Source organism: Plectropomus leopardus, chromosome 6, assembly GCF_026936395.1.
Source record: "Plectropomus leopardus strain MGB_pleo_1.0 chromosome 6, ASM2693639v1, whole genome shotgun sequence".
Taxonomy (NCBI): Eukaryota; Metazoa; Chordata; class Actinopteri; order Perciformes; family Serranidae; genus Plectropomus; species Plectropomus leopardus.
In genome coordinates, this window is record NC_142181.1 from 28,391,659 (window position 1) to 28,410,149 (window position 18,491).

The following is an 18,491-nucleotide window of genomic DNA, read 5'->3' on the forward strand; positions in this document are numbered from 1 at the left end:
TCCAACAGTATGGCCTGTGACCTTTTTAATTTTCAGTATGCTGTGTTAGCATTCACTAAAGACAATTGTAGAGCAGTTTAACTATATGACAAATTTTCTATTTGTAAGTAATAATATGCAACAACATAGACGTTGCCGCTTTAGAATAATGAGGCTCTGACTGCATTCTGAGCAGTTTTTAGATATTGTGCTTCATAGTATTTCCATTCCAAATAGCAAAAATGAATAAATATAAAAATAAAGTCCAAAAACACACATAACTTAAAAAAAAAAACTCACATTCTTATGCTGTCACAGAATAAGAATATATGAGTAACTCAATTTTGACAAAAATGTCAAATAGAACCTTATAAGTCAAAGGTGATCATGTGTCTTGACCTTTTACGTTAAGTGGCTTTCTTATACAAAAATAGGTATTCATGCATATTTATTTCACTCTCGCTGATTAGAGATACAATTACAAAGAGCAAATTGACAAGTCATTATTTAGTGACAACAATTTTTGTTTCTCTGTAATTTTGATGGCCATCCATCTCAGTCTCATACATATTTCATTGCAAAGAAATACCACCAAATATCAACAAATTAAATGAAAGGTCAATTTCATTTTCACGTTGTTACACTTCAGTCAGACGGCTGGACATAATCCTAAAAAGATAATTACTGTAACCCTGGTATCAACTGCTAATAGATGCCAGTAGTCACACTTACATTTTGAAATCCTAGATCTGCTGGCACACGCTATGGCCTCACTGACCTTTAGCATCTGCTCCAAGCTTGTGCCACAAGCCTGGTATACACAGGGAGGCTGGTTTCCTTCCCTTCAACCAGGTGTTAGCCTTTCAACTGCAGTAATCTCTTCCCAAGTCAATTTGAGATCAGCACTGTTTGCATTGCCACTGACAGTCCATGATTCAGCTCTGCACAGATACAGCCTGCCTTTGTAACACTGACCCATTTTATACAAAACAATGGCTGAATTGAGTAAGACCCTGAAAGCATTCTCAACCTTCAGCATTCTTGACAACGACAGAGGAGGCAAACAAAGAGGCAAAAGACAAAGATATTAATCACTGTAAAACTACAAAATAACAGTACTGAATTCAAGCATGCAGCAGATGTAGTCATTTATCGAAGTATCAAAAATAACAGTATAACCAAGTTTTTACATACAATCTGACTTCTCTTTGCTCACTCTGTGTTTACACTAAACATACATTTGCTTTCTTAAAACATTCTACAAGTTTGTACAGTTTAATCCCAACAACACACTGTAGGTATTAACCCATTTATCCAACTGATGAGGACAATACCATACTGCCAAGGGAACATTATTATCCATGGATAAAAAGGATTTAAAGTTGAGAAAGTTGTTTTACAGTGTGTGTGTGTGTGTGTGTGTGTGTGTGTGTGTGTGTGTGTGTGTGTGTGTGTGTGTGTGTGTGTGCCCACAGTTCCTTTGTTTACTAGACAATGTACAGATTGCCTGGAAATACGCAACACCTCTATTTTCTGAGCAAATTCACCATTTTACTGTTATATGCTGCCCTCTAGTGGTACAACATGCACAATGGCCTTTTACTCAACTATTCCTCCCTCAGCTACTTTCTTTGAACCATCTCCTCATCCCTCAACACCCTTTTTATCAATTTACAAAAGTAATATAAATATAACACTACATCATCACCACGATGAGTTTATTAAAAGTGATACTAAAGTTGCATGTGCTTCTCTGACATTAAATTCAATATATCTCAGTGCCTATACACTAGATCCATTGCCCTTATGGACAGTGTCTTTGCTGTTCTGCACTTTGCTCATGTCTCCAAGGCGTTTTAAAAAGCTAAAAAAAAGTCCAGGTTTTTCAGTTTTAATCCATGGACTTTTGGGGGGAACATTTTCACTATTCCCCTGCAAGTGGTCACCAGTGGGCTCCACTGATTTGCCCACTTTATTTTGCTCCCCAAGCCCTCCATCTGGAACATTGGTTAAAGAATCACTTGACTTGCTTTTATTTTCTGCTGACAGAGAAGTCTGGTCTTGTGCAATTGATTTCTGGGAGCTGTGAGATACATCAGGAAAGTCAAACACTTGTTTTGTGGAACTGTGTCCAGCACCCTCTGCTGCCAGTGTCCCTTTTTCTACTACTGCAAAATTAGGAGTTCTGACTGTAGGTTTAGCAAACAGATTATCTTCCTTCTCCTCAGTTTTTGAGACCTTGGAAGGTAGAGTATGGCGGCGGGCAAGGTTACGTTTTGAGGGGGACTGAGGGCTGAGCAAAAATCTAACTAAATCATCATTGGTTGGGTCTCCAGGATACCTATCTGTCTCCTCATCGAAGGTGCACTGACGACGCAACTTGGTAGTTGGAGCGGGAGATTTCTGATTTTCCAGAGAATGGTCCCCAGATGAGACACTGCCACGGCTTTTTTGAAAGCGTAAAACTTTTTTAGATGCTTCACGTAATTTTTGGGCCTCCTCTTCATTATTATCCTGTAGATCTTCCTCATCTTCATCAGTGGTGGTTGAGAAAGATCTGCATGAGGAGGAAATGCTGGTGGTCCTATTAGCTGTGTCGTCTTTTCTAGAAGTTTTCACCTCTTCTTCATGAGCATTGCTGCCTTTTGCCTTGTTGTCTTCACTGTTAGACTGGGCTTTCTCTTGCAAAGAATTCTCAGTGAGTTCTAAAGCTGAGTTCCACTCTTTTCTACCCATGTCCGTCACTCTAGATGAGCCTCCCCTTTTTTTATTTCCTGTAGGGAGGTTTGCTTGAGAGGTGATTTCTGACAGGCTCCCAACTTTGGGGCTGCCACTTGTGGGGCTTCCATGGGTGGACAAGGGCCTTCCGGATCTCCTCCGAGAGACACGATTGGTGAGGATGTTCTGTAGTATGGACTGCAATGCAACTCCATCCATTTCCTTGTCTCTGCTGGAGCAGGTAGCTGTAGATCTGCGCTTGGCAGCATTCTGCAATCTGTCTCTGTGTCTGCGCTGCACCTCTGCCACCTCTCGAGCCTTGTTTTCCTGCAGAATATCTCACAGTTAATGGATCAAGCAGAACTTTTTTTATATACTTAAGCTAAAGAAAACTATACACAGGCTTACCTGCATGGCCCGCTTAAATTTCTCACAGAAGGAGTGGAAAATGGAGCAACACTCCTCCAGTTTGAACTTGTCTGGGTTTTCACAAAAGTACTCTGCCACAGAGTCACTCACTGACTGCAGTTCCTGAAGATTAGTCTCTATTTCTGCCAAGCAGGCGTCAGCTTCCTACATAGAGCCAAAATCAAAACATTGGAACATGTAATCATCACTAAATTTCATATGAACTGGGCTGAATTCCCTCACAAACAGGCTTCCTCACCTGCAGAAAACCTTCCATCTGTGCCTTTAAGTCTTCCTGTTTCAAAATGTCTGCTCTGGCCACTTGAACTTTCTTCACCTGTTTTTCAAACTCTGCTTCAATTTCACCTTTATTCATTCTGAGAATTTAAAAAAAGAGATTATTTCTGAATGCACAGCAAATAAACATGGATTCAAATATGCTCAGCGCATGTAAACAAGATTGTTTACCTTGCTGCAGCTTCAATGTGTTCGAGCTGGTCTGTAAATGTAAGCAGTTCCATATCTGCCCTCTGAGCTTGCTGTAGTGAACATGAAAGTTTGTATGAAAACCACATTTCACAAACATACTGTAAGGTACCGACAACTGGCACTAAATTGCAATCAGATCAAAGCACCAAAAGCTACTTGCCATCACGACATAATGCATAAGATTCATTCCGGGTTTGTTTGCTTTGGTGTCTGCTAACTTCAACAAAGAGGACATGCGGAATCCAATTGCACTGCCTGCATAGCCACCCTGTGATCAAATAAGTAAAATGAGACTCAGAGATTCACAAACACAAAGGAAAGTAATTCAAAACTGTACTATCCCATATTATACACTCACAGCATTCATGTAGTTTCCAGTCTTCAGTACCAGGCGAATGACAGAATGCAAATGATCAGACTCCAGCAGCTCTGAAAGATGATACATATGGGGACATTTGAGTCTAAATGAGTTAACAACTCTATTTTTGCTTTGAATGTTAAGTCTTATCTATTTAAAATCAATTTAAACAAACAATACCATTGCCAGCTGCTGTCAAAGTGCCAATAAATTCTTTCATTTCATCCATGAGGGGGAAAAACTCCTCTTTGAGCACCAAGCTGCTGAGACGCTCCTCATAGCTGACAGACATAAGGTTTTCCATCATTAGTAAGCTACCACTCACATTTAACACTTGCAAAACATGATAATACAGTCAGCTAGCTCACCTGGGAATCTTGACCAGCATTAGCATAAACAGATCTGCTTCTGGGAGAGCAGACTGGTCGCCCTTAAAACCAACCAGCTGCTTCAGCTGCAATCATTAAAAGCCACAAAAAAAGGCTAAGTAAAATTACAAGTAACAAGGTGTAACATTTACAGAACTCATTTGACACATAAAAAATATAAGCAGCTGTCACAGGTACCTCCCCTTCATCTGGCAGCAGCTTGCACAGCTCCCTTAGTTTTCCAGAGCCAAAACAGAGACTACTTCCTGATTTAATTTCTTCAATCATGTGTTTTACAGGCCTATGGAGTGAGGGAGAGAGACATACAGAGTTCAGATCTTTAGTCACCAATTACCTTGATGTTTATGTTTTGGGTTGGGACTTCTCATGAGCAGTGTGTGTCTATGTTAATACCACACTTTCGCATATTTGGCAGACTTGGGCTGCTGACACACAAGCCTCTACCTGCTGAAATAGCTTTGCAAAATAGCAACACATCTGATGTCAGTCCTCAGGAAAACACATGCTGTAGCAGAACATTATAATGTTGGCGTATCCTTTCACAAGAAACATATTTGGAACAGAGGAATAAAAACATATAAACATGTTTGGAGGAAAATACAGTGGACAGAAGCACTGAATATTTAGATAAATATGTCAGTGCATACAGTATGTTGTTTTGCTATTGCAGATATTTTTGTCAGTTTGCAGGGCATCATTAACAGTTGTATGGTATTTTTTCATTTTCCTGCTGGATCTGTTACATATGCCAAATAACCTTAGGCAGTACATTTACAATACTTCAGTCTCTGATCTGTGGGTTAGCAGAGAGGTAACCAGTTGGAGCTGTAGAACAGTGTAGATCAGACCTGCCAGGACATGTTGGCTTACCAAGGTTTGTGCGTATGATGTAGTCATGCTGCAGACTAATCTGTCTGCCACAGCCTGAGCTGTTTTACAGTGAAATATGACAAGATCATTGTGCAAAATCGATTACACCTCAAGAGTACTAGCACTGACTCACCGCTTGAACTGCTTTAGGAAAATTCCAACATTCATGCTTCTCTTGGAGTTGAGGATGGAAACCTGGGAATGGAAACAGATACAGACCTGGATATAATCAGCTTGTCAGTTGCTAAGATAATTTCACTATTGGCTTGAGCAGTGTCTTTTGTGTCACAGACACCTCAGCTTTCCAAACAGACAGTTGACTCCAAAGGTTAGGGATTCTTTGAGTTGATTGTATTGCACAATCAGGGCAAGAACACCGTGTGCATCAATGAAACATTTTCTTGGAAAATGGGACAGAGGTCAAAGTAAAAGTTTGGTAACAGATTTTAACTCACTATTGTTAAACAACTGACCTCAACTGATCGAGAAAAAAAAATGGCAGTGAAGGTTACGAATAGATATGTTTTGCCTTCAAATGAATAGCCATGAATGCAGTTTATCAGTAGTACAAATAGAGAGCAAAAACAGGCTACGACACAGAGCACTGCTGTGAGAGGACACAATTACCTTCCTTTAGCAAACAGATATAAAGAATTGTGGGACTCCACCCTTGTACTGAGTGATTCTAAATCAAAACACAATGTTGCCTGAACAGACATTATGTCTGGGAATGTGCGGTACAAACAGATTATTTAGAGCTTTTAAAAAGTGACATTTCTAAAATATCACTATATTCCAGTGATAATCAAGTTATGGCCCACAGGCCAAATCTGGCCCCTAATAGGGTGCTGGGTGGCTCCCAAGCCATTTTCTAATCCACAATAAAAATAAAGTGATTCATTATGGGAATTGTTTTTGTACTTTTAAGATGCCAAACTGCATACAACTGTATCAAAATAGAGCATGTTTGTAAAAAAAAAATTCCACTGGAGGATCCCCAGGTGCACCCCAACAGAGGTCCTAGCTGAGTTAATTGTCCTAAAATCCTAGATATATTCTTAAAACTTAAAATGTCCTGAAATCAAAGAAATTTCCTAAAATCCTTAAAGCATGTATTGGGCTGCTGCAACTGATCCCTCTCATTTTGCAAAAGTGGCCCCAAGCAAAACAAGTTGAGCATCCTTGCTATAGCGCCATTCCCTAAAATAATGTGATTTATGTCGTACTGTATTTGAAATAAGCTTAACAGAGGATATTCACATCCTACACACAGTTTGCAGCAATACTGATTTTAGGTTTCAGTCAAGGAAAACATTGTTTCCTATTCATCTCAACCACATGCCTAAAAAAATCAATTCAGGTCTTCATAAGTTGTCTCAATATCTCAGCATTACATAACAAAAATGACAAAAATGTCAACAGACCCTTGGGGTTAAAGTGTTGCCTTATTCAGCAGAGTTTGACACCTCTATCCTGTGACTGGAAAACTCACCATGACCCCTCCTGAAGCAGCAGTTGGCAGGCCCCTCAGACTCTGGCGATTCAGGGCCTTGAGTTTTTGCTGGTCCTGCTTGTGGCTGAACAGCTCCTCCATGCGATCAGTGTCCAGCTCATATTCCCCATCCGTTTTATCAGCCGTCCAGATGTTGTGCTTTCCTTCCACAGTGTGTTTGGGAAGGGTCTCCCAGTTGAAATTGCGCATCCTGGAGCGCCGGTGCGCTCCCTTGGCACCGAGGCCCGGGCCATGAGGGAAGCCAGGGGCTGAGGGGGGAGGTGGAGGTGGAGGTGGAGGCGGTGGTGGAGGCGGTGGAGCAGGAGGACCTCCTGGTTGCATCTTTTGTCAAGGAGCTTTCAGCAGGTTTGGGATGCAGTCATGCTCTCAGTCACACAGGATTAAAGTCCATAAACAATTTGCTACCAAATAAAAGCTGTTCCGAATGCTTTTGTGATTGTGCTGCAGCTATTGAGGTGGAGGGACTTGACCAAAATGATGTCAGTTAGGATGATGCATTCACACTGAAACAAAAACAGAACAGGGTGGGGACAGATTAACAAAAAATCTCATGTACACTATGACTGTAAGCAACAGTGTTTAGCAATGAATAAAACCTTCACTTTCTCCATAGTACTTATAATAAATGAGTGTGGTGATTGAAGGGGTTCTAAAACTCAAAGAAAATCATTATATTTATCGATGATACACTTCAGAATCATAACGCAGAAATAACACCAGATCTACAAGAAAAAAGGGGAATGTTATTAACGAAATAGCTACTGAGCATGTTAGTCTTTTTTTAACAAAAAAACTCTGAATATAAGTGTAGTTTAAATAGTAAAAGCTGGATTGTAGCTTGTTGATTGCCCTATTGTTTTGCTCTTCATGTACCTAACTTTATACAACTAAATCATTAAAACACTCATTTGTTGCAATGTTTCGACATATACTGACATTTCACGCTGTCAAAAAGACAACTTACCTTTGATTTAGATTCAGATGCGCTCTGTTATACTTATAGTGTCTTTTTTTCCTGTCGTATTCCTCCGTTGTTTTGCCGAGACTTTACCATCAAAGGTGGAGAGTGGATATAACCTGTGTAGCGCGAGAGGAGTGTTGAAACTACCTGCGTGCAAACGACACGCCCAGACCACTCATCACGTCAGCCCACGCCTTCCCAGCAGGAGGAACTCTGGGATTTCTATTGAAGTTATTTGGGCTTGTTGGCTGAGGCTTTGTGGCCAGGCTGTTTTCTGGCCAGCTGTCATGAACTCTTGTGATTAGTCCACTGGATTTATAGACTTTCTCAGCGTTAAAAGTGATAGGGAAGGATTTCTTAACGATGTTTGTAGCAGGCCAGCTCGTTATCACGAAGTAAACCAGAAAATTAAAAAAAAAAATGTTAAGAATACAACATTAATCAGTTTTTAAGTTTCATTTTTTTTTTTTTTTTTTTTTTTAATAAATACATTGGCAAGTGAATAAATGAGTAAAGGGTTAAATAACAGGCTTTGGTTAAACATTAAGCCATTACCAGCTCACACAATGTCATTTGTTTGAATGTGGCCTGGTGGTCAGACTGCTCTCTCACTGTTCGCAGTGCAGCTGCAAACACTTCAACCCTGCCCTATAAATGATAAGCGAAATGGCATACCCTAAATGCATTTGTATGCAAATCATTTGGATCTCTACTATCAAATGACTACTGAGATAAACACAATATAGTGTTTGAACTCATCTGTAATGCACCACAAAGGCAATCTCTTACCCAGTAATTCAAATTCTAAAAAGCTAATTTAGTTTTAGTTTTTGCAAGTTTTTGCTAAATTTTGTCTTCATTTATATTTTCTGTAAAAAAAAAAAAAAAAAAAGCGGATGAAGAAATAAATAAATAAAGAAAGAAAGAAAGACAGAAAGAAAGAAAGAAAGAAAGAAAGAAAGAAAGAAAGAAAGAAAGAAAGAAATGCGTTCCTAATGTTTAAGTCAAATATTTGGAAAAATCAGCTTTGACCCACATATTGCAAGGGCAGGCAGTTTCAAACTTTACTTATGTTAAAGAATAATGAATTTCATATAAGAACTAGCTGTTTTCCATCCATTTTAAAACTAAACATTGTCAGAATTTATAGACTTGAACATACAACACAAAAACTACAATATTTATATAATTAAGGGCACTGCGTTGTATTTTTCACCATGAATGTAATCTCTTCCTGTTAGCCTTTTCCCTGCAGAAAGTGTCTTGAAGGTAAAGTGAATTTTAACAGAAAAGTCTGTGGGAGTGTAAACATTCTTTGCTGCATACAGTCATCCACAGAAGACTGACATAATCAGACCAAACTTGTGACCACTCTGTGTTTCATTTTCAGATAAGCTTTCAACCCAAAGACTTACACTATGGTACAGTACAACCAGAGGAGATTAAAAGCGTGTCTACAGGATCCAGTTCTGTGTTTTCGATGTTATTTTAATGTTGCTGTCATTAGGTTTGTAGCAGCTGCACACACCTACTGTACTGTACACAAAGAACACATCCAGCTTGTTTGAGCTACTGTTGTTGAACATCAGGCCAAACTAGTCTAGCCTTATTTAAAATCATTCAAGGCCATGTAGTCCAACTCTACATCAATAGACCTACAGTGTAATACAAATTAAAAAAAAAACAAAACTCTAGCATTCAGTTCTTGGAACAGATACTGAAACTTGTGTTGTAACCTTAAAGTGATGTTGATTCACATGAATCCAGCATCCCCATTCACTGTACTTAACACTTTGGGCTTCAGTACAACACTCTGCAACTGGACGCTGGACTTCCTCACATGCAGACCCCAGAGAGTTTGAATTGGCAGTGACACCCCCTCTACGTTAGTGCTCAACACCGGAGCCCCCCAGGGCTGTGTGCTCAGAACCCTCCTGTTCATACTGTACACCCATGACTGCACTCCCAGACATCAGGACAACTCTATTGTGAAGTATGTGGACGACACCACCATCATTAGCCGACCAAATTACCATCACTGAGAACCTATCATGGTCATCACACATTACCCCCGAGGTTAAAAAGCACAGAAAAGGCTCTACTTCCTACGGAAACTTAGAAAGGCTAAATTCCAGAGCAAGATTCTGGTTAACTTCTACAGAGGAGCAATAAAAAGGCATACTGACTGGAAACATCACAAACTGGCATGGTTCTTGCACGGCCCAGGACAGGAAGGCTCTAAAGCCGGTGATTAAAACTGCCCAGAACATCACTGGTTCCCATCTACAGAGCATCAGTGACCTCGGTGAGGTGAGGTGTCTGCACAGAGCCCAAAGGATACTGAAAGACAGCAGCCACAGTCTGTTCACCCTGCTGCCATCTGGAAAAAGATACAGAAGTATCCGCTGCAGAACCACCAGACTATGGAGCAGCTTCTTTCCCCAGGCTGTGAGACTCCTCAACTCCTCCTTTGACGCCAAAAAGATGTAGCAGGATTTGGGGTCAACTTTAATTTAATTTCTTTAAGAAAAATGACAAATAAATCTACCACGTACCTTGTCATGTACATAATTAAAGGTGCCAATTACTACATTAATACTGTTGTAAACTTGTTTGCAGTGGATATACTGTAGTAGTATTTTTTTCTGAGTCTAACCAAATGGGCAAAAGCTAAAACTAAGTTTTTATTGTTTTCACATACCTTTTGGTGTAGTTAAGGAAACAGTTATGTCAATTAAGTGTGAATAAAGGTGTAATTTGCACGGTTTTATCTCCAGATTGGATTTCTAATTTTATTTTTATTGAGCATTTGTGGTGTTTTAAGTTTACTGATGACTTTGGAGGCTAATCTCATGCATAAAAAAATAGTGTTTCCAACAGTAGCAAGAAACAAGACACTGTTGCAAAAATAACAAAAATAAATAAATAAATAATACTGTTCAGTGATCAATGCACTTCAGTGTACCACACTATAGTAGGCTAACCATGACAGCACCTTCAAATTACTTAAGTATCATTTGATAATTATGAAATAAGACAATACGTCATGTAAAGCATGTTAGAGATATGCAATATTGAATTATCATCTACATAATTAATGGTGCTATACATGTAACACATTTTGTCAGTTTTCTGTACATAATCTGAGAGCCTCTGATATAAAACCGACAGATCTGTGTCGATGGCACAGTTAAGTGAAACAAAAACATCCAGCAGATTTTATTGGAAATGCAGAACAAGACAATCAGCTGACTAGAATTGAAAAGAAATGCACATAACACACCGTGTTGTGTCACAAAGTTATTGGTAAATAAATAACACAGAATAAGAAAAATGTACTCATACATTCTCTCATTGAAGACAAACTGAGTTTTGTTTTAAAATCCTAAAGTGCATTTGGTGTCACATGTGTCGAGTATTTCCATTCACTGTCCGGATTTGAGATTTCAAGAATGAGTCTCAAATGCTGCACACTCGCACCTCCTGTAAGAACATAGTAATCCAACACTAGCTATATGTTGCATTTTATTTCTTTATGATAGCTCAGATGTTTGTATTTATCAATTAAATTATCCAATATGTGATTGATGCTGAAAGCTTAATATGTTTTTGAGGCTTGTTTCCATTTGTAAACTCTGGTGTAAACAAGACAGATACTTGTAACTGTGCTGCATAAGGAAATATCTGAAGGTACCCAAAATTTAGAAGATCAGCTAATTATAGATATAGTTGTAGATTAGTTTAGAGAAAATCACTATATTCAATATATATATTTTCCCTTCTATGCATGGAAAGTGTAAACTGACCTTTCAGGCAGGTATACCACAAGGCAGTATTAGAAGCACAGTGGGATAACTTTAAAATGATTTTTTTATCCTGATGTCTCTGATTTAAATCTGTAAAACTAAATTTGTAGAATATGGTTCAGTCATGCATACTCAAGAAACGCAAACACCTGTGCAATTTCAGAGGAGATTTTCAAGACATTTTTTACATTATCCCGCTAACTTTCTAATCTGATATGTGGAATTCCTCCAATGTGATATACTCTGAAATATAAGATAACGCTTTAGACACATTAAAAAACAAAATATTGCATGTGCAAAACTGCCAAGGGGTATCTCCACAATAGTAGACTATACTGTACATAAATAAAAAGTGATATTCATGTTTATGATTGTGCTACCTAAAGAATAAGAAAGTAACAAAAGGTAATTTTGTGACTTAACCAAAAAATTCTAATTACAACTGAAAATGCTGTACCATCTACATAACACGTGATACTGAAAAACATTACAAAAGAGATATCTCATGTTTTTCTTTATCACTGGCCACAGTCGGTCCTACAATATACTCCTTTATGCATTTCATTTTTGTCCATCTAACCACAATGTCATGTTCTTCACTGACCAGTGTGTCACAGAACATTTCAAACAGCTGAGCCCTGAGCGCTCTTTACTGCTCCTCCAGCCAGGATGGCTTGTCGGATCCTGGAGGCTTTAACTTAACATTGAACTGTATTAGAGTTTGTTCCAACTGCTCCTGGTTGCCAGCAAAGTAAGCTGAGATAGCATTATGGAAGAGAAGCAGCTGCTTGTGCATAACCTTCACCTAGAAGAAAAAAAAACAGAGGAGGGGAATTCTGCCATTAAAAAAAAACAGTTTCAAGTGTTTACAGGATGTACAGCCCATGGACATCTATTAAGATGACATGCATGAGCTGCTCAGATTAGTATCTGGGGAATCATCAAAATGTAGCTTGCACATTACGTTCCTCTATGATGTATTCCTGAGTGTCAAGCAGGCTTTTAAAGATATTTTAGACATGAAGTCTTCCATACAGTGACCAATTTTTCATTAATTTGGCAAAAACTATCAAAATAAAACAGAATTATGTTTGGTTTTTTAAAGGTGTAATTTGACAGAATTGAGGCATTCTCTCTTGTGACTGCAATTATCAATAGAATGAACATGCTTGTGTCTGTGCACAAAGAAGTCTGCATGCTACCTTAAGTTTGACCTGGTCTGGCTAAATAGATGCAGAGCAGCAAAGGAGAAGGTTTATTTTCTGTCTTAATGCAGAAAGTCAGCCCTAAACTACTGCTGCAGAACATAACAGTTTAAAGTAACATGTAATACTGTGCTTGCTTGACATTGGAAAATACACATTTAAGAAATCAATATGATGTCACAATCTAATGATCTAATGACCATGAGTGAAGAAAAACCCCCATCTCCATTGCCCCCTGGTGGCTGGCTGCTGTATACGTCAAAAACCCCAGCCCCTCAGATGGGACATGGACCAAACTTTAAATGCAAAGTACATGGTTTCTGTCATTTTAGGTAGTCTTTATAAAATTTATAAATGTTTCAGTGTTCATTTTCTCATAGGTTTTGTTATAATTTGTTTTTTTAATGCTATAAAAAGGGGCTTTGACATCATGATTGACAACGGTGTGTGCCAGTCACTGTACTCCCAATCAATGGTGCTGCTCACAATTGATTTAATAGGTCTATGGTGGGATCTTGATACCATGGAGATTGCTACGGCACAGACTCTAGCTCCAAATGATGTCACCAGGTGGCAGATGGCAGAGGCTGTATACAGGATATTTTGGCTTCATTTTTGTATATTGGGAGGAAGTAGAGACCCATTGTCTGTTTTTAAATACATTCATTGATTGGGATGCATCACAGCACACTCCATCGATTCTATAGACAAATATTTACCAACTTGCTGATTTTTTTCACATTCAGAGATGTTTCCAGAAGCTATTTTGAGTTGGTGTTTTTTAAAGAGTAACTTGACTGAAGAGCAGTGTTTTACTGGTTCTCACTGGTTGACAGTTTCAAGCCTGTTTCATTTCTAACCACACCCAGCTCTGATGCCTGCGGTGTCGGAGCTGTGCACTGTTGCACCTGTAACCACTCCCAAAACTGATGTTTCAAGGTGCAAAAGTACACCTATACATCACTGCAGCAATACCATTGGAGGTCAGCAAAAACACAATTCCAGGAGGTATTAAGTTACTCTTAAGTTACATATGTGGACATTTGAAGAAAAAAAAACAACACAAAAACAAAGTAAACCACAAACCTTATTTTCTTCCAGGAATTTAAGCTTGATGGTGACATCACTACGCAGCCTTTCATATTTGTCTCTGTGAACCTGGTAGTCATGCTGAGCCATCTCAATGCGGACCATGGCAGCTGCATCCCTAGGGCCCAAACTCAGCTCCTCCAGATCAGAACGATAAGCATCAAACTCGAGTCTGCACGCACGAAAAAAAAAAGTTTGGGCAGTCATAGACTTTCATTTTCTAGGCGTTTATCATATAAAAATGCATATAATATTTTTCTACCCTTATATATGATGTCGGGGTTTGTTACCTTGCATTTTCATACTGCTTAATGGTCATCAGAGTATCCTCCATCGTTTTATTGACCAAAGTGTTGACACTGGACACAAAGAAGTTGATGGCACCAAGCAGAGCCTCGCCATTCCTACACAACAGCTTTTGTGTTTCTGCATTATACCCAAACTCGTCCTGAAGAGAAACACACACGTTTTTTACCTGCTAACTTCAGTTCCACATAAAAATCACATGGGGAGCTTTTGCAATTCTGAACACTACCTGCAACTCCGGGGACTTCTGGCTGAGGTCAGTGAAGGTATCTCCTAGAGCCTGTTGTGTCTGCACCATGTTTTGAAAATGAGTGGTGAGTGCAGTGGCCAGTCTTAGGATGTTTTCGTACTTGTTCTTGGTCTCCCTCAACACGTCAATCTGAGCTTCTAGTTCCAGGTCTACTGTTCTCGAACCTCGGCCAAACCTCTCTGAGAACATCTGCTTTGTACACTGCAGAGTGGATAAGGACAGAGATTAAACCTTTAAAACTTCTATAAAACTGCCTTTGAAAAAATATGGCTAAAAAGACAATGAGCAACTTGCTGCGATGCCCAGTAAATTGCAAGAAATGAGAAAAGGGTGACAAGAAAATGACCAGAAAATTAGTTTTTATAGAGAGAAAACGAGAAAGCAATTACTGGAAGTTAATAATAAAGAAACAGGGTAAAATGTCAAGACAATGAAAAAGAACTACATTTACAATTATAATAATTATTAATATAATTATAATGAATTATTTTTATCTGTTTAATATATTTATTTTTTTGTTTTGTTTGTTTACCCTTTTTTCTGTTCATTTTTTTAATTCTAAATTTCAGGTAATTGTCTTTTGAAAGAAACCAAACTGATTTACTCAAAGGGTTAAACCCAGCAGAAGAAAAATCTGATGACGTTAAGGTAGCTCAAAAAGATGGAGACACTTAAAAACACATTATCTTCACACAGTGCATAATACCTTGTATGTGTTAATGCCCCATTTCTTTACGCTGTCCAATTTCTCCACTGCCACACCACGAGAAACTTCTTCAGTTGAATTGCCAGCATTATTGTTCGACGACCCTAACAGAGAAAACAAAAAGCACAATGTACACTCTAATGCATGTTATCCCATCAAAGTTTGCAAAGCAGAGGTTTGCAGAGAATCCATCGGAGATGACAATGAGAGAGGACAGTGTGGACATGGCAATGAGCTTGATGATACCTGGATGCTGGTCTGTGTGTTGAGCAAGTCGACTGGATGCAGATTGACTTTTTGGCAAGCCAACACCCCTGGATTTCATACGAATGTCTGAAATGAGCATGGTGATGATAAAGCATGAGGATGAGAAAAAGACATGGAGTGAAATATTGGTCATAAATGTTTGTCTATGAGATATGCAGCCCAACAGCAGAATATGTAGACTGAAATAAAAATGAGTTAAAAGTTAAAAGTGTTCCAAAATAATCTACCATGCAGGTCTCTCATGCAGAAGAAAAGGGTTTTATAAAAAGATGAAAATGGACTTCATGGGATGAGAGGTAACTACCAAGCAATGACAAAACATCATCCAAAGTGCATTTTACAATACAAAAGAGGACATTCTTATTAGACAGCAATACAACATTTTAGAGTGACAGCCTTGTAATATCAGGTTAGTGCACCCCTAATTCTGAAAGCTGCCAAAACATTTCTTGTTGCTGAAGCTGTGAGTTGAAGAGGTTCAAGCAAGGTTGCATACATCTCCCTTGGTCAAGCAATATCAAAACCTCTTATACAGGGCCGAACAAACCCACAGGTTAACTTAAAAAACAAAAAAGGACCGTCAGAATACACAGCCACCTGGTCCTGCTGCAGGGGTTCGTCTTCTGTCCAGATACTCAGGGTTGAAACGAACTGCAGGCCCTATGGGATACGGATGTTTGCAACGTGAACCAGGAACCTAGAGGTCAGCAGCTCTCTAGTGACACATCAAATTACAAGCAGGAAAAGCTCTCAGTATGGTTTCTTAAAGGGGCATTAAGTATCGACCTCTTTCAGTGACTTAGAGATTGCAACAACATTGACAGATCTCTGGCACAGCACATGACAGCCTGCAGAGACTTTTGGGGGGGGTGTAAATGAATGATATCTTCGCAGCACAAAAAAAAACAAGATTTAACAACAAAGTAAAACCTGTGAAAGATGACAGTCAGGTTGTCTGGCAGTACCTTTGATGGAGCTGGTAGGAATGATGCCCCCTGCAGGTCCTCCATAACCTCCTGAGACAATGCTGGTTTCATTTAGGTTGGGTCCAGATACCATCACCTGCTGCAAATCCTATAGGATTTACAACAAAATACTGGTAATAAATATTCTTAAGATGGCTAAGGGTGTTATTACATTTGAGTGTCCAGAAGGGGCCGAAACCAGTATTATTATGATAAATGGGGGTGCCCAGTTTGTTATATTCAAAATAAATATTGCAAAGGTCAGTGTAATTTTTGGTCTTCAGAAACAGAAATAAAAAAGCAAAGCAAAACGAAACAAAAAACATTCAAACAATAAATAAATACTTCTTAGACTATCATTTCAAAATACCAGCAGGAAGTTGCATGTTGCATGTCAGGAAGTAGTATTTATTTATTTATCTATTTCTTATTTATTTTTCTTTTTACCTAAGACAACTTACAGTTTCAGTAAGTAGAGTAGTATTTCATCTCTATTTTCTTGGTATTTCATTTTTTTTTTAGAAGAAAAAAAAAAAGAAAGTTAAGTGGCAAATCTATTCTGTGTGGTATATTCCATTTCTAATCCCAAAAACTAAGTGCCGTGTTTTTCATTTTTGGATTTTGAAATAAAAATCTAATAACTATTTGCTTGTTTATTTCTGTTTCTGGAAAGAAAATCCAAAGATCAAAAAGTGCATTGACCTAGTTAAAATGTAAAGAAAAAGTTGTTTTTTTTGTCATATTTTGTTGACAAAAACTGAGCTATCCAAGTCATACAGAGACAACACCAAGAATTTGCTTCTGTGCTGTTTCACTATTCAATATGATGCCCTCAGCATTACTTTCCTCACAGAGACATATTATACATATTGGACTACTGATCTATAGAATGAGACATAAAATGATGCGCCATGAATCTTATTGACTGGTTATCATGCAAAGGCTCATACTCAAGAATCCTATCCCAATTAATGTCAGACTGATCCCTCTCCATGCACTCAACACATCATTCCCACTTGCAGTTATTGATGGTGATAGTGGTGTATAGCTACTGTACATAGCTGCAGGCCTGTGCATGGTTAGGTAACAACTGGCCTAACCAACCTTAGACTGAGCTATAATGTGAAAATGACAGAGAGGCATAGAGTAAGCACAACATTCCAAAACAGATTTCATAAAAGGACATTGTGTGTGAGAGAAAATGTGACCAACTGACCTGCTCCAGGCTGTCATCCTCTGGCAAAGTCCCTGTGTCTCCATTGCTGTTAATGGGGATCTCCATGGTAGCAGCCTTGCTCATGATACTGTCTGCCATAATCAAATCTCTGCAAGACAGCACCAAACACGGACACGTAAAGATGGTTTCATGATTGAAATTTGACCACATGATAATAACACAGCATTCAAGTCCACATCGACACAAAATAACAGCTTGCTTACATTGTTGCTAACGTGGCTGGCTAATCTCAGCGGTGCTGATGTGGCTAGTTGGCTACAACTTGACAGCTAGCTTCCTCACCACTGTAGCACTGATATTTGGGGCCACGTCCAGTCGCCCGAGGGAGAAAACAAGCCGTTGTTTGCACAGAAAGCACACTTGAAATGCAAAATAATTTTAACGGGTAATCACCGTTGTCTTCAGTTATCATTAAATGCTAAATCCATGATTATTTTCCCTGCAACGTTCACGTTTTCTGCCTGCTTCCATGTAATTCAGACAGAAAATCCCTGCATCCAGCCAGCTAACAGCTTTAGTGGTATCACTTCGAAATAAAAGTTTGTGTGATTTTTATTCTATTTAATGTCACGTGGTTGAGCTTTAAAAGCAAATCACTTTGGGTAAAAGGTAAACTCTTTTCTGTTTGGTGTATTTTATTTCACAAACAACAGACTGGGGGCGCGCACTGGGATTGTATGTTCTTATTTTGAAGGATAATACCTTTAACGTAGCATCATCGTCAAGCCTCCTCCCCCGCTCCATCTTCCACGTCGTGCAGTGTCGACGTAGCTTTATTCCTAAACTGCAATGCTGTCCTCCTCCTGAGGATGTCACTAACATCTCACTGACTACTGAAAAGAGAGGCATGTCACACATGCAGAAACTCCACATCAGTAAGTTCATTTAGGCGCTGGCTCTTGTTGTGACTGTCTCGGATGTTGTGAGTATTAATCATTAGAATGAAGGTTGTTGCGGCCTGCCTGCTACATTGAT

At 38.9% G+C, this 18,491-nt stretch overlaps 2 protein-coding genes across 6 annotated transcripts; both read right to left on the reverse strand.

Moving 5' to 3' along the window:
• Nucleotides 1-7,861, reverse strand: fhdc4 (FH2 domain containing 4). The gene is made up of 12 exons (XM_042486191.2): nucleotides 7,689-7,861; nucleotides 6,704-7,227; nucleotides 5,345-5,406; nucleotides 4,519-4,621; nucleotides 4,321-4,406; nucleotides 4,133-4,233; nucleotides 3,953-4,023; nucleotides 3,755-3,862; nucleotides 3,574-3,644; nucleotides 3,365-3,482; nucleotides 3,106-3,270; nucleotides 1-3,024 (listed from the first exon to the last, which is right to left on the reverse strand). Exons 2-12 carry the CDS (start codon nucleotides 7,043-7,045, stop codon nucleotides 1,762-1,764), a joined length of 2,490 nt encoding a protein of 829 aa, XP_042342125.2. The 5' UTR covers nucleotides 7,046-7,227; nucleotides 7,689-7,861; the 3' UTR covers nucleotides 1-1,761.
• Nucleotides 7,862-10,875: 3,014 nt separating this feature from the next.
• Nucleotides 10,876-18,051, reverse strand: LOC121943212 (arfaptin-2-like). 5 transcript variants are annotated; one of them, XM_042486682.2, is made up of 10 exons: nucleotides 17,910-18,051; nucleotides 17,496-17,604; nucleotides 16,280-16,388; nucleotides 15,912-15,974; nucleotides 15,294-15,380; nucleotides 15,048-15,151; nucleotides 14,321-14,542; nucleotides 14,076-14,233; nucleotides 13,783-13,957; nucleotides 10,876-12,296 (listed from the first exon to the last, which is right to left on the reverse strand). In XM_042486682.2, exons 2-10 carry the CDS (start codon nucleotides 17,592-17,594, stop codon nucleotides 12,141-12,143), a joined length of 1,173 nt encoding a protein of 390 aa, XP_042342616.1. In that variant the 5' UTR covers nucleotides 17,595-17,604; nucleotides 17,910-18,051; the 3' UTR covers nucleotides 10,876-12,140. The 5 variants fall into 5 exon arrangements, with proteins under 5 accessions (XP_042342616.1, XP_087935281.1, XP_042342615.1 ...); XM_088079155.1 differs by having other exon boundaries at nucleotides 17,799-18,038; XM_042486681.2 differs by having other exon boundaries at nucleotides 17,720-18,037.
• Nucleotides 18,052-18,491: the final 440 nt, after the last annotated feature.